Raw genomic sequence first — 14,972 nt, 5'->3', positions numbered from 1 at the left:
GTTTCTGAACTGTCTTACTTCATGCCGCTGAAACACCTGAATTTATCTTGTCTTATCTTATGTGGTTAATGAATTGATTAATGTTGTTGTTGTTCAAATTGATTGATTGATTGACTGTTTGATAACAATAGCTGCAAATAAACACAAGCCTACCTGCTTGGCATTAGCATTTTAAAAAACTTTAAACAAGAAGCATGTTTTTGATAGTACTGTACTATTTTGAATTTGGTCGCGATGGTTTGTAATTTAAAAAAATGGGTCCCCCAGAAAAAAAGTTTGGGAAACACTGCTCTAAGTGACCAACCAGTACAACAGGATAATGTGATTGGCCAGCTCGACACAGAAGCCTCTAGAACCCTGGTCTAATATCCACACGGAAGACGCAGCCATTTAGGACAAAACATATTCTTGAAGGCAAATGTATTTAATGTAACGTATTGAAGCGTTCATATACATTTAAAGGTAAAATGCTTTTGTTGGTATTCATACATACATTCATTCATACATACTGTTGTTACAGTGTGCATTAAAAAACATAGAAAACTACAAATTTGTGTCAAAATTTAAACAAGCCCTCAAACCATATCAAAGAAAGTGATTACAAACGTAAAATGATATGCCTATTGATCCCAGAGCAAAATAGGAATTAAAGGTTTCATTTCTGCCTTGTTCTCAGACAGATGTCTGGAGTGATGTTTTCAGGAACTTTCATCCTGAAATCTGGAGGTCTGTCCCGATCACTAGGTAGCCCGTCCCGATCACTAGGTAGCCCTGGACCGAAACACACAAAAACAAGAGTTATCAAAGAGTGATGCAGAAGGCTAGTGTTCACAAGGATCATGACATCACATCCAGCACACTAAATAATACTGCTGTAGCTCGGTCCTTATTCAGCTCATGGCCAATCTTAGTCCAGTCTTGGTTCTAAATAGTAGCTGGGCGGAGGAACTGAATTTCGAAGGAATTCTGCATTCAGTTCCCCCTCCCAGCTAGTGTTCAAAACCAGGATGGCCGCTAAGTGACTGAGCCCATGTTGTGTGGGGTCATGGGGGGTGGTGTGAAGGCTTGGCTGGAGGGTTGTCTGACCTCCAGGACTTGCAGCTGGGTGTTTTTCAGGCTGAACTTCCTCCCCAGGTTGGGTAGAGGGAAGCCCCCTCTAAGTCTCACTGTGGAGGAAAAATAATCATCAGTTATGCAGTAATGGTCATTGTATTTGTGTGTTTTTTTTTGGGTTGTCTATTAAAACGCTCTCACACGTATAACGTAGTGCATTCCATTTATAAACCCTAGAAATATTATTTTTCCGCTGATATTCCAAAAATGTAAAGATCAAATTATCTAAAAACTCTTTTCCTTGATATAATGTATGCTTGACGCTGATGAAATGAAACACATTTGTGCTCTTTAACTATTTATGATAGTAATGTATCTAGTCTCACTGCAGTGTGGATAATTGATATTCCCTCTGCTCTACCAATACATTCGTGTACTGTAGTGTAATGTAGAGTGAACAACGTTCTCACCGTTAAGTATGGGTAACACCACCACCTTGAGGACGGTTCGGAAGATGAAGTTAAGGGGTCCGACCTATAGGGTTTACAGCTGGTTAATCACGATGTAAACACCCAGGGCACTGAAGTATGTGGTTTGTTTACTTCAGAGTTGTTTACTGACTAGTGACTGTTACTGCTTGGTCATAACATCTATTTGCGCATGACCAAAGCATTTTAAAATATATACTGTGCCTTAGATGAACTACTAAAGTGCTCATTCCTTCATTACCTCACTTGGTACTGAAATATAGCACAAGAGCACAAGGCCAACCAATCAAATAAGGATGACTTGTCCCAACTGTCAAATGGCATATCTAGAATCTATAGCTTGTAGAGTTCTCTATGATTCTAAGGTTTGAGTCATAATCTGTCCTGTAGAGTTTAACTGGGAGCACATGGCATGCAGACATAGTTAGTTCATATTCATACTGAGACCACCCATTATCGAGGGTGGTCTCAGTATCACTTTAGATAAAAGCCTCCAAATGTAATTTATTTATCCATCCAACAGTAGCTTTCCACTTACCTGGAAGTCCCCAACGTCGCTTTTCCCCAGGGACATGTCCAACCTGTGGGAGAAGGCAAGAATGTGATGCAATCTAATCTGTGGCTGGTTATTACTAGTTCTACCTTGTGGTTATATTATTGTATTTACTTACTTATTTAAGGTGACCGCTCCTGCCAGTTTATTCTCGTCCACGTTGACCTGTGCACTGACACTAAAATCCTGACAAGACAACAGACAACATATGGGCCTTCCTGAAACACTTTATTTACCTTCTTTATTTTCTAAAGATCATTTTTTGGATTCCGTAAAAGCAAGACTGGACTTCTGTTTAAGGACATCTATGATATCATTTTTGTACCGTGGCCTTGTTTGTAAACCTGAGTCCCTGTAACAAGACTAGGCGGCTCTGTGTAAGTGGCCAGCAAGTTGAATGGGTTGGGCCAGACGCTGTTGGATGACGTCTTCAACAGTCATGTTGTCAGGAAGGCCAATGCTAGCCTGGGCTGGCCTAATTTCATATCTCGCCTTATCTCTCAACACATATACACAACTGTGAATGTGTGGTTCATATTTCAACACATAACTGGATGTGTGGATGTGTGTTGGGTTTATATTGTGGTTTCTGCTGCAGAAATCATATTCAGTTTTGAATTCATTTCTTTTTAACCCATACTTAGCCAGGTAATGTGATCTCCCACTACATAACACATGCTACCTTAACCTTTACAGCGTTTTTACTCAAATTAGTTAAACCAGACCCATTGACAGTTTCTGCACAATGGGGTCATTTGAAGAGATCATACCACGTTGAGCACGAAGAGGGGGGCGAGTGAGGTGTCAGCGAGGATGGCGTAGGCTGTCATGGAGCTCACGGCGTCCACGGTCACCTTGTTGGCCTCTATGTTAATGAGGGGATCCTTCGCCATCTTCAACTGCAGTTGCATCATCAGACCTGGGAACGTCTTGGAGATCTAGAACAATACCCAGGATCACATGTTGCCATCAGAATAGACTCATAACACTGAAAATGTGGGAAATGTGAATTCACACTTATTGTAGATATGCATTTCCTTCTATTTACCACATTGGCATCTCAATTCATGTTAAGATTGAATTAGTATTTACTTGTATGTATAATGCTGTTATATGTTTAATGTACCTTTTCATATAACATTATTTTGTATGTATGTTGCTGGCATGTTATATACATTCATATGTAAGTTATGTGCGTAGTTTTGAGTTTTGCCTAGTGTTCTGTTTTCATCTTCAAAGTAAAGACTTTGACATTGAAATGTGTGGTTCTTCTCTCACCTGTGGAATGAATGCTCCGAACGTTCTGGTAGTCAGTCGAATAGGAGAACTTGGAGGAATCTGTTGAAACAAAGACAGACATCAAAGGTGGTGCTGTGTCAATCTCTGGAAAAAAAACCATAACCATTTCCCTTCCTAGTACTTTACAGAATCCCAAACTTTCAGAATCTCCCAGATTTCCCCGGAATTCCCGAATTCCTAAACCAGCAGTCATTATGTCACCATGTCATCAGTGATGTTGAGGCTCAGGATGCCGGCCTTGTTGTACACGAAGCTGGCGGAGTTGGCAGTGAAGGCGGATATGCCGATGTAGAGCATGGCCTGCTCCTCGTTGGGGAGGAAGAAGGGTGTGGGGGAGAAGGGGGGCTCCACGTGGTGGCCGATGTTGTAGAACTCACCCTGTACGGGAGGAAAGATGTGTTGATACTTGGTTCTCATGTAGAGGAAGGCAGTGGTGGTGTAGTGGAGAGGTAACGTGTAGTTTATGCAGAGTTATGTCCCTGGCACTTCATAGTTTTACCCACTTATATGAATGTGTGGTGTATATGGAATTTTCTTGCTTGATAACAAACTACTTGATGGGTTGAATCTGGAAAGTCTAGCAAACTTTGTTTGATTAAATGAATTCCAGTATTGGAGCTGCATAGGTATTACATTAGCCTTCACTCATTTACGTGATGGTACATATTTGATCTTAATTGCTTTTTTTAGAAAGCCACTGAGTCAGACCAGGACGAACTCACCTTCAGGTTTAATGCTATGGCGGAGCTTGAAATCTCCGGTGAGGACACCATGGGATATGCAATCTCTGCATAGCGGTCCACCGGGGCCAGCACTGAAGGATAAGAAACATTCACATCATCCAACAACAACAGAAATATGTTATGGATATTATTGTTGCGGTTTCATTAATAATAGTTTACCGTTGAGGGTTTTCAGGAGTTCGTTCAGGCTAGGCACCGATTTTGCCACCAGAGGGCATATCTGCAATGCAAAAGAGCATACATTGGGCCTTTTTAAAATCGGAATGTTTATATAGATGGATCGATATAATGCACATAAAACCGTCTTCCGGAACATGGGACAGCAATTACATTTTCAGAAACAAAGCTAAAACAAAAACCCTTCGCCCATTTGCCAAGGGCAACAAATCTTGTGACTTTGAATTGAATAACGTCTAGTTTTCATTGGATCCAAAAGGCGCCATCCATTGCCTATTCATGAGTTTTACTTGAGATACACACACTGTCCCATACACTTCCACTTTTGAAAGAGTATAGGAGACCACAAGAAAACAATGTTCTCACCTGTTTCTCGAATGAGCTGCGTAATCCTTTTTCAACAAAGCGCTTGAAAAGATTGTACAGCCAGCTTAAAAAAACAGAATGATTAACAGAAGCATCACAGGTTAGACACAGTTAATCCATCCTCTTTTATCTCCCTGCCTGGACAGTCTAGGAGGTGGTTGGTACTATCCTGCAATGTGTCAGACAAGATGACTCCACAGTGATGAACTGGCAACACCTACAGCCAATGCTCCCCAATGACCCCTTTTACTGCTTGGGTGTGTCGGGTTAGGTCTGAGAACTTGCATGAGCATGGAACAGAACACCTCCATGATCCAAACCAGTGCCACTAAGCTAGAGTTCATTTCTAGTCCCTATCCATTCAGGCTGTTTCAGCTAATGCTAGTTTCCTAAGCAACTCACAGTGAATTCAAGTCAATTCCTTCACAGGTCCTTAATGGACACACAGGGGATGGGCGTCTTGCTCAAGGACACCAAAAATGAGCAGCGGACATCGGGATGGAACCTGCTACCTTTTCAGCTGGGAGCCGGACACCCTCAAACCACTACCCTATCCTGGCCCGGCAATCCAAAAATCAAAACACAACCAGGTCCCCCATGTGTTCAATGAGAAGTGTTGGGTTCTCACCTGGCACCTCCGCGGAACTTGACACTCAGCCCCCCCACATTGGCGGCGCAGCTGGCCGTTGCCACGGCCGGGCGGCCTGTCTCATCGCTACTGAGGGAGATAGTGGTGGTGATGGTCAGGCCCTTGATGGTCAGGTCGAAGGAGCCACTGTCCTTTCTGTTCAGAACAAGGGAGGGAAGAGCAAAAGAGATTCATCATGTTGATGACAGGATATTAAAATCAGGGGCAGGATATTCCCTTCACAGATTATCAAAGTGTAGCGTCTGCTTATAACCCTTTGCTTAACAAGGATTGCATTTCTTTGGGGCGGATGAGATGAGGGTACAGGAAAGTCTAGCATAGCATCCGGTGGCCTCGACTCCCTGACCAGAGGTCCTGGGTTGTTTGAATCATCGACTTGTAGGCCTATTAGAGCACGATGCCCTGACCGATACATCCATGAGTGTATCTAATATTTACCTTTATCTTAAATAGAAGAGACCAGACAAAGGACCACATGTGGCTGTTAACGGCTGCAGTTGTCCTACTTACATGAATCTCAAGTACTTCACCCTCCACCTTCCATGGAGGCTGAGGAAGGCGTTAGTGATGGTCAGGGTGAAGCCCGTCCCTGGCACCAGACCCAACGCCGAGCTGGGCAAACCCAGATTCACAATATTCACGCTGAAATACACCGGAAGAAAAGGGGAAAATGACTGCCTTTGACGCACAACAATACTACATCAACAACGGTGGAAAAGAACAACAGAGTGGTACTGTAGGGTTAGGGGGTGTGGCAAAATGTGGGCCTTTTAAACTGTGATTAAGTGATTAAGGGCTGTACAAATACAACGGCTAGTGGTCGGATAGTGGTCTTAGTCCCTCAACAACAAACGGAAAAATGAATGCTGATTCAAATCAAATCAAAGACATAAACAAAGTTAAGTAACCATGGCATTTGCACGCAGTGGAGTCGGTGTAGTGGGTGTAGCGGTGTGAGCGTCCTTGTCTTACTCGGTCACACTGTAGCGGACCTTGCAGATGGGATTCACCCGCTCTTTCCCCGACATATTTGGCACCCTGATGGTCTTCAGTTTCTCCTTCAGAGACGCCACGACGAGCTCTCTGCCTGGAAATGGAAAGGAATACAAAGTCTGTCGCTATGATGTTGTGTACAGTTACACATGACTAGGTGACGGTGTGTCACATTTGTGGGGGAAACAAGACAGTGAAGATGATGACTCGAACCCACCGAAATCAAGTCCTTTCTGTGTGAGTTTGACCTTGACCCCGGCGTTGGCGCTCAGGGACAGGGGGATGAGAGCCAGCAGAGCCAGCCATCGCCATGGGAACATCTTGAGCTCTGACACGCAGAGTAAAGAATACAGTATCAATCAAGAGCAAGAGTACAGCAGGGAGAACACTATGCTGTGCTGCGTTCTGTATTTACATATGGATGGATTTAAAGGCTCCTGCTGTGGAAGTTGACACTAAACATGTGCTTAATGGAAGCTGACGTTCTCATTGAATGGTATATCCTGTACAGTGTTTCAGTCGTTTTTTATTCATGTCTTTATTGTTGTGAAAAATTCTGTATGGCAGCCAATTTTGCATAAAAGTTAAAAAAAATAATAATTAAAACTGCGCGCAGTGATGAACGGGACCTCGCGCCGGCTTGCAGCCGCCACTACGAGGTCCCGTTCATCACTGCGCGCAGTTTTAAAAAAAAATCGCGCCGGCTTGCGGCCGCGTCACGTGCCGTCGTAACATGTGTGCTGGCAAGATGTGCACATGTTAGGACCGCACGTGACGCAGCCGCAAGCCGGCACGAGGTCCCGTTCATCACTGCGCGCAGTTTTAAAAAAGCGCAGTTTTAAAAAAAATTCGCAAATTTATGTAATCTGTAGAAGCAGAGGTGCCCTGTGGTGTCCTACTGATTGTTTTGACATTAACATGTAAGACCACATTTAACTGAATTACATGTTGTAACAACTTTAACTAACATTATTAACCCTACATCAATGATCCGATAAATTCCCTAGGAGGAGTTAGTTGAAATACAAGGCGAAAAAGTGAAAGTATTCCATTCAAAATGGCCAACTTTGACAGCACGCCACGGCCATGCCCTTCAATGTACAGTCACAAATAGCACGATTTTGTTTCAGCACCACTTCATGACTGTACTGACCAATTTTGAAGCAGATCCGATAAATTCCCTAGGAGGAGTTAGTTCAAATACAAATTCCCTAGGAGGAGTAAGTTTAATACAAGGCGACGGATTTCAAAAATGGCCAACTTTGACGGCACGCCACGGACACGCCCTTCAACGTACAGTCACAAATAGCACGATTTTGGTTCAGCACCACTTCATGACTGTACTGACCAATTGTGAAGCAGATGCGATAAATTCCCTAGGAGGAGTTCGTTCAAATACAATGCGAAAAAGTGAAATTCCATTCAAAATGGCCAACTTTGACATCACGCCACGGACACGCCCTTCAACGTACAGTCCCAAATAGCACGATTTTGGTTCAGCACCACTTCATGACTGTACTGACCAAATTTGAAGCAGATCCGATAAATTCCCTAGGAGGAGTTAGTTCAAATACAAGGCGACGGAATTCAAAAATGGCCAACTTTGACGGCATGCCACGGACACGCCCTTCAACGTACAATCACAAATAGCACGATTTTGGTTCAGCCACACTTCATGACTGTACTGACCAATTTTGAAGCAGATCCGATAAATTCCCTAGGAGGAGTTCATTCAAATACAAGGCAAAAAAGTGAAAAAAATTCAAAATGGCCGCCAAATGTGAAAATTAGAAATGCAAATAGCCGACTTCCTGTGGGGTTTGGGGCATGGGTCCAAGAGGCTTTTCTGTAGGTATGGGCACATTGTACGTGAATACTGAGTTTCATACATATTGGTGAAACGTGGCGCAGGGGCTGCTTTTTAAAGTTCCTTTAGGGGGCGCTACAAAAAATAGAAACACGAATTTTGGTATGTGAGTTATCGGTACCAGTCTACACGTGTCCTGTGAATTTCATATTCATAACTATTACGGTCTCCGCACAGTGATTTACCCTGACACCAGAGCCTGTGGCGGCCATGTTGTTTTTTCAATCGACTTAATTTTAATTGAGCAGTTAGAACTTTGGTACCTTACGGCCACTGAGTGGGTCCCGCTCAAATCAAACATTGCGTCTATGAACTGTGGCGATTTTAGTGTCAGGCCACGCCCATTTCGATGCCACGCCCCATTTGAAAATATGTTGACTTTATCTTGTTTAGAATTTGATTCTGAACAACTTTTGTATTGGGGCCAACATCATAGGCGTCCAACTTGACGTTGATATGAGCAATTAACTATTTTCGAGGTTTCAACCACACCACTTTTAGAACTCATTGGTGCTCTAAACTTTATTGTACAGACTAATCTTTAAGTCAGATTGAAGATAATGGGCCATATATGATATGTGCCAAAGGATTTTTGTCAAAGTCGAAAAACCTGGGATCCTTGGGGAATTTACTGTTTTTAACTAAATTCAAAATGGCGGAAAATATGGCTACCGGAAGTGTTCAGTTCAAGAGACTTTTTTGTTCATCATGAGGATATGCATGTTTGTGCAAAGTTTCATGAATGTAGGTCAAACCGGTGGCGAGATATGCTTGTGCAAAGTTTGCACTTTTGAACAGTTGCTATAGCGCCACCTAGGGGCGAATGTGAATTTGAGGGCTAGATTATCAAATTTTTCACCAGTCCCCACAATTGCACCAAGAAAAAATGAGTTTTAGAATATGTGCAGGGGGGGAAAAATGCAGTCGAAGTGTTTAAAAATAATAATAATAAGAAGAAGAAGAAGAATAATCATGAGGGTTTCAATAGGGACCTTGCCATGTTTGGCTCGGTCCCTAATAATGGGGGTTTAGCAGTGTGTGAGTGGATCTTGGGGGCCTTGACCAAAACAATGCGACAGATGTTCATGCAAGGCCTGCAAAGAAGCAGTCTCTCAGGACTACTATTTGGGTTACATGACCCAGGACGAGCCAGCATACCAACTGGCGTTTTATTAAATTAAATGTAGATTAAAGTCAGCTGGAAAAAGACAGCTTTTTCATTTATCCCGCTGAAAATGAGCATTTTTAAAGTTGCCTAACTTTTTTGCGGTTTCACACAGACAGGCCCACGGTTCATGAGATACTTGTTTTGGGCTCAGATTTCCCTTAAACATGTTTGAATGAAAATGATATGGCAGAGTTCTTTCTACATAGCCATTGCACATTTCATTCTGTTGATTGTTGAGATATCTGAGGCCAACAGGTTTGGGTTGGTTTGAGTATGAACTATGAAAGTATGCAGTGAGGCTACTGAATGAAAACATGTGATCTGGACTGTAAACTACTAGAAAACATTTTGGCACAAATTACATTTTTGGATAAACCATAAAACAAAAGTCATTTTATTACTATTCGGAAAATGGATTTATAGACATAGTAAGCTTAAGGCAACTTTGGAAATCACAGAACTGTGATCTGGGTGTGTAAACTATGAAAACGTTTTGTAACAAATGAAAACTGGTTTACATTTTGATCTTAACCATTAAATGCCTTTTTATTTACGAATGTTGGGAAAACATACATACTTAACAAACATACTCTACATAAATCCCATGCAAGTATATGGCATTAAATGTTGAAGTTAGGAAACATTTATTCTATTAATCTTTGAAAGATAAGCAAGTAAACAACACAATGTTGCTTTCTAGCACAAATTACTATGTCATTTTCATACCCTAATAAAAATAACAACACTCCTGACACTACACAACGTCAACCTAGAACAAAATGAGCGTGGTTTAAGTATAGAGCCGGTAAGGCAGTCATTACCTGAACCTGACGCAGAAGCTCTCAAAGCGGCCGTTCCTGATGTGTGACTCTGGTCTGCAGGCAGGCAGTGTGCACAGAGTCATAGAAGCGGAGGGCATCAATTTATAATGAATTTCAACCAGGAATACTTCTGCTTTATTAAGGAAGTAGAAGCTGACGTGCAATCAATGTACTGAATGTACCAACATTGGATCTTCCCAATTCGTTAGGTTAGGGCAACATTTGTGCAGTGTTTTCCCCTTTTTTCGTAGTCACGATAAATTGATGGACTCTACCTTGGCCAATGAATATATCTTCTCTTGACATGCATTATACATTATGCATTGTCCTTAATTTGATGTAATCAAATATTGATCTGCATTCTCCCAGACCCTTTGGGAGATTGGAGAAGAATCAATGAATACTAAAGTTTGGCTTCACCTTAAACATTGATAAGGTTGATGCATGAGGTCACCTGAAGAGACAGGAAGAGCAAGAGGTCGTGTTTTTGAGGTTGGCATCACCTGTATTCTGGTGTTATATTTATTTATTATTTATTATTTCCCACAGCAGTATGCACATCATATCATATCATAACCTATTCAATAAACAGCAGATGGAGCACTATTCTGAGAAATTTTCCTAATGTAGGCCTTTTGTGGTTAAGGTTATGTCTTCACCTTGCTTCTTCATTTCTTGTGTGTTTGGGAAAACATTTCGAAACGTTGCTAGGAAGCTCAGATTTCCAAAGTTGTGTTTTTTTAGTATTATGAAAACTCAATCAGTAAGGCCTAGTCAGCCTTGTTTTTGTATCTGCACAGCTACACACATTGTGTTGCAAGCAACCTCAACCCAATTGATCTGAAAGGTCTTTCAGATGGACTCTCTGTATGTGTGGATATAGTAGAGACTGTCTAGAACTGACTAGACAGAGAACTAGCTCAATATTTTCCCCTGGGCTACTATAAAATACGCTCCACAACCTAGCCTCACTCTAATGTGTTATAATGTGGGTCTAATCAAAAGAGAGGATATTTTAAACTGCAGATTTGTGGGGGTTCTGAAATGTCCCTCGACATTCCGGATCACCAGCTAAAGGTGGTTGCAGGCGATGGTAAATAATGGGGAATAGAACTTAAACGGGAGGCGTCTGCTGGGAATGTAACAGCGTATGTCATTTATTGATTTGCCTTTAGCTCCTCTTCTTCTGAGACTGAATACAGAGCTGCCTCTGGAGGGACCTGGTGAATATTAATTGGGCATTACGGGCATCGCAAACTGACCGTAGCTTCCTATGACGAGAGAGAGAGAGAGGTAGAGAGAGGTAGAGAGAGGTAGAGAGAGGTAGAGAGAGAGAGAGAGAGAGAGAGTGAATGAATATAATTCATTTTATTGTCATTGCACAGTGTACAGCCGAATTGAGTCAGAATGAAGCATTTCCACACATCCAACGGCAGTAAAAAACAGAACTAACATTGGACTCATTTAAGGTGCTTATATTTAAGTATAATCAGACCTTGCTGTAACCTATGCAACAATAACATATAAAGCGATGGTAGAGAGAGACGCAGGGAGGGAGAGATGAAGGGAGGGAGAGATGTAGAGAGGGAGAGATCGGGCGAGGGAGGTGCAGTGGTGGAAGAGAGAGAAAGAGAGAGAATGAGGGTGGGCGAACTCAAGCGCAGTGCCGGAGGAGTGTGTGGTGTGATAAGAGAGGGAAACAACTCAGAAGAAAAACATCTTAAAAATAAACAAAAGGAGCGAGAGAGAGAGAGAAGGAAAAGGAGGACATAGGAAAGACAGAGAGCGCAGCCGACCTCTTGGGAAGATCCTTTAGCAGCAGTGTTTTACAGTATGAGGGGGCTGACCTCATGAGGAGTTCTGCTGCCTAAATATTCTCATTATATGCTGTAAACATAGGGGCTTTGTAGTTTGCCCAGTTGAGGTTCTTGCAGTTGATGTTGTGTTTATTTCCAGGTACTAGCCACTCTACGTGCGTACCACGGCTACCATGGTTCAACGTGGTCATATTGTGTAGGTTTGGAAGTTGGGGATATTTGTATGAAGTTTTGATCTTGTTTTGTGTTCGGGGTACGATTCCATCGGGGAGGCCCAGGAGTTGTTGTGGTGTCGTGGAGACTGTGGAGCTCCAGATGAATGGTGTAGTGTTTGGAGAGGCATGAAAAGGAGCTATGTTGCTCAGAGACAAGGGCTATCTGTAGCCTCCCTACATCATGCAGCTGTGATGCCAGGCCCACATCCATGGCCTCTGCTTCATCCAACCGTCTGTTCATCGACCATCCATCAAATACATCTGTCCAGCCATCCAGCCCTCCCTCCATCCATCCAGCCATCCAGCCCTCTCTCCATCCATCCAGCCATCCAGCCCTCCCTCCATCCATCCAGCCATCCAGCCCTCTCTCCATCCATCCAGCCATCCAGCCCTCTCTCCATCCATCCAGCCATCCAGCCCTCTCTCCATCCATCCAGCCATCCAGCCCTCCCTCCCTCCATCCATCCAGCCATCCAGCCCTCCCTCCTTCTCTTCCTCCATCCATCCATCTCTCCATCCATCCATCTCTCAATACATCCATCCATCCATCTGTCCATCCATCTGTTCGTCTATCCATCCCTCCATCAATCCTTTTTAATGGAACAGACAATATACTATAATATAATATAATAATATACAGTACAGGCAATCTGTACTGAGCGGTCCGAGAACATCAGTGACAAGATCAGCAAATTTCTCTGTCTTATTCTTCCTTGCCAATGCTTCATAACGGGCCAGATTGCTTTCCAAACGAGGCGTTTGAGTGACTACGGATCGGTTAAAGCCACGCTATCACAGCACCCAACTCTTGCAGCAGACAGGCCTCATGACATAGTGAACCTGTACCATTATTGTGGAAAACACGACTTTTCCAATACAAGAGCATGGCAGTCGAATGGTGTTGTCAGTGTTAATGTTTCTTTTGTCCACGTCAAGGACGTCTGAAATCCTAACACATTGTAGTGAAGGTCCAGTGGAGGCTGATGACTTATGGATTACAGGCTCAATAAAATGTACATTAGTCCTTAACTGGCTCACTCTAAACAACTACCTTGTGATTCGGTGCTGTGTTTCTACTCTTGTTCGTTTGGTTTGTCTGTATATATCATTAGGAGGCATACCTTCCCTGCCGTTTCAATCCTGTTTCTCTGCAACAAATATTTATTTTAGCTCCAATTTGTATTCCCCAACGTAACCCTGAATATTGCCTAACCATCTCAGACTCAACATGGTTAAAGCTCCACGTTGAATTGGACAGTTGGAATACATTCACTATTCCTGTGTGGATAATAATACAGTATATTCATTTTCTGTCGTAAAAACCTCCGGGCAAAAACTGCCCTTAGGTCAACAAAGAAACTAATAATAGCACACGCTACGAGCCACATGCACGCTTCTGCTGCTGTCCTGTGTTGCACTGTTTCTCTATCATGTTGCATCAAATGTTACATCAGTCATAATATAAACTGCCTTTTGACAGATTATTAACACTTTATATTTATAAAGCCCATTCCATTTCAGTTTCGCGTAGATAACATAACATATATTTCTTACCACATTTGCCTCTGTTGTATAGTGCCACCATGAGTGCACAACATGAATTCCTATTGCTACTTCCTCTGCTCTGCATTATCAAATCGTCCCACCAAGCTGGAGAAACGAGTTACTCCAGTTTAGTTGTAAGCTTTCATAGTTCATAGTTTCAAGCCTTATTCCTGTGACTCACTTTGGATAAACGTGATGAAATGTAAATATAATTTCCACATCACAAACATAATTTCACCTTCAAGCCCAGAGCTTGTACATCAGAATGTATTCTCGGGCTTAGTCTCTGATCCACTTTGTTAAACTTAATCCCATGGTCACACCTGCTTGCGCGTGACCTAAACAAGATGAATGAAGATCCTAGATTAATTTAGACACATATGCTGGAGAATGTTATTATTTGGATAATTGTGCTATTTACTGCTTTTATAGAGCGCGTAGGGTGGGGCAGAAGCAGTGATGGAACATTTCTATCATAGTTTATACTCCCGCGTTTCCAAAAGCAGTTCAGATGATCTCTATTAAACCTTACTTAAGTATTTAGGAATATCAAACTATACAATCATCCAAACTTTAATTGTACTACAACATATGCGCAAATTTACAAATTGATTATGAATTGCAGTACGTTAATGCAATTTTTTTTCCATCACTGGGCATAAGTAAATGTGATGTTCGCAAAATAAATGCAAGCTATTGAAAAGTAGATGCTGCAGTCCCACATGCGGTCTTGCCATACGGTGGTTTTGTACCCAACAATATATTTTTTTCAATGTTGCAACCGACATAAGTGAAGATGACATTTGGAAGAATGTTTATTGTGTTGTCAACAATTTTTATATTGCACATAGTGCACGACTAGGGCCCAGTCTGGACCAGCCTTACCCCACTAATTATCAATCATAGGCCAGTTATCACAACCTCATAGCAATACTACTGCATTATTGATGACTTATTACCATCAGTCAGTACATTAGCGCACGCAGGCCTATTAGAGGCCCTCCACATTGTACATGTTTCTTTTTCTCCCTGCTAGACCTTGTTTTTGATTGTATGACTTGCCAGGTACAGCAGAATGCATGCGGGGACAAATATATGGTTTGCAGTAGAGCTGCCGATCATCACATGCTTTCTGTTGACGTGTGCACCAGACAACGTCCATACCAGCCCCTCATCATCACTTGTGTTGAGCCTATAGAATGCTATCATGCTGACGGG

At 42.4% G+C, this 14,972-nt stretch overlaps 1 protein-coding gene across 1 annotated transcript; it reads right to left on the bottom strand.

Moving 5' to 3' along the window:
- Positions 1-708: 708 nt before the first annotated feature.
- Positions 709-13,782, bottom strand: LOC311338240 (bactericidal permeability-increasing protein-like; the record flags this gene model as incomplete). Its single annotated transcript, XM_084463472.1, has 17 exons — positions 13,764-13,782; positions 10,178-10,231; positions 6,539-6,649; positions 6,301-6,415; positions 5,839-5,970; positions 5,308-5,463; positions 4,680-4,743; positions 4,296-4,356; positions 4,116-4,207; positions 3,595-3,771; positions 3,373-3,432; positions 2,865-3,032; positions 2,213-2,280; positions 2,080-2,122; positions 1,524-1,587; positions 1,087-1,166; positions 709-771 (listed from the first exon to the last, which is right to left on the bottom strand). Exons 3-17 carry the CDS (start codon positions 6,639-6,641, stop codon positions 709-711), a joined length of 1,446 nt encoding a protein of 481 aa, XP_084319598.1. The 5' UTR covers positions 6,642-6,649; positions 10,178-10,231; positions 13,764-13,782.
- Between the last annotated feature and the right edge of the window lie 1,190 nt (positions 13,783-14,972).

This window comes from Micromesistius poutassou (assembly GCF_964030765.1).
Source record: "Micromesistius poutassou genome assembly, chromosome: 2".
Taxonomy (NCBI): Eukaryota; Metazoa; Chordata; class Actinopteri; order Gadiformes; family Gadidae; genus Micromesistius; species Micromesistius poutassou.
This window is presented reverse-complemented; position numbering and strand designations above follow the sequence as displayed.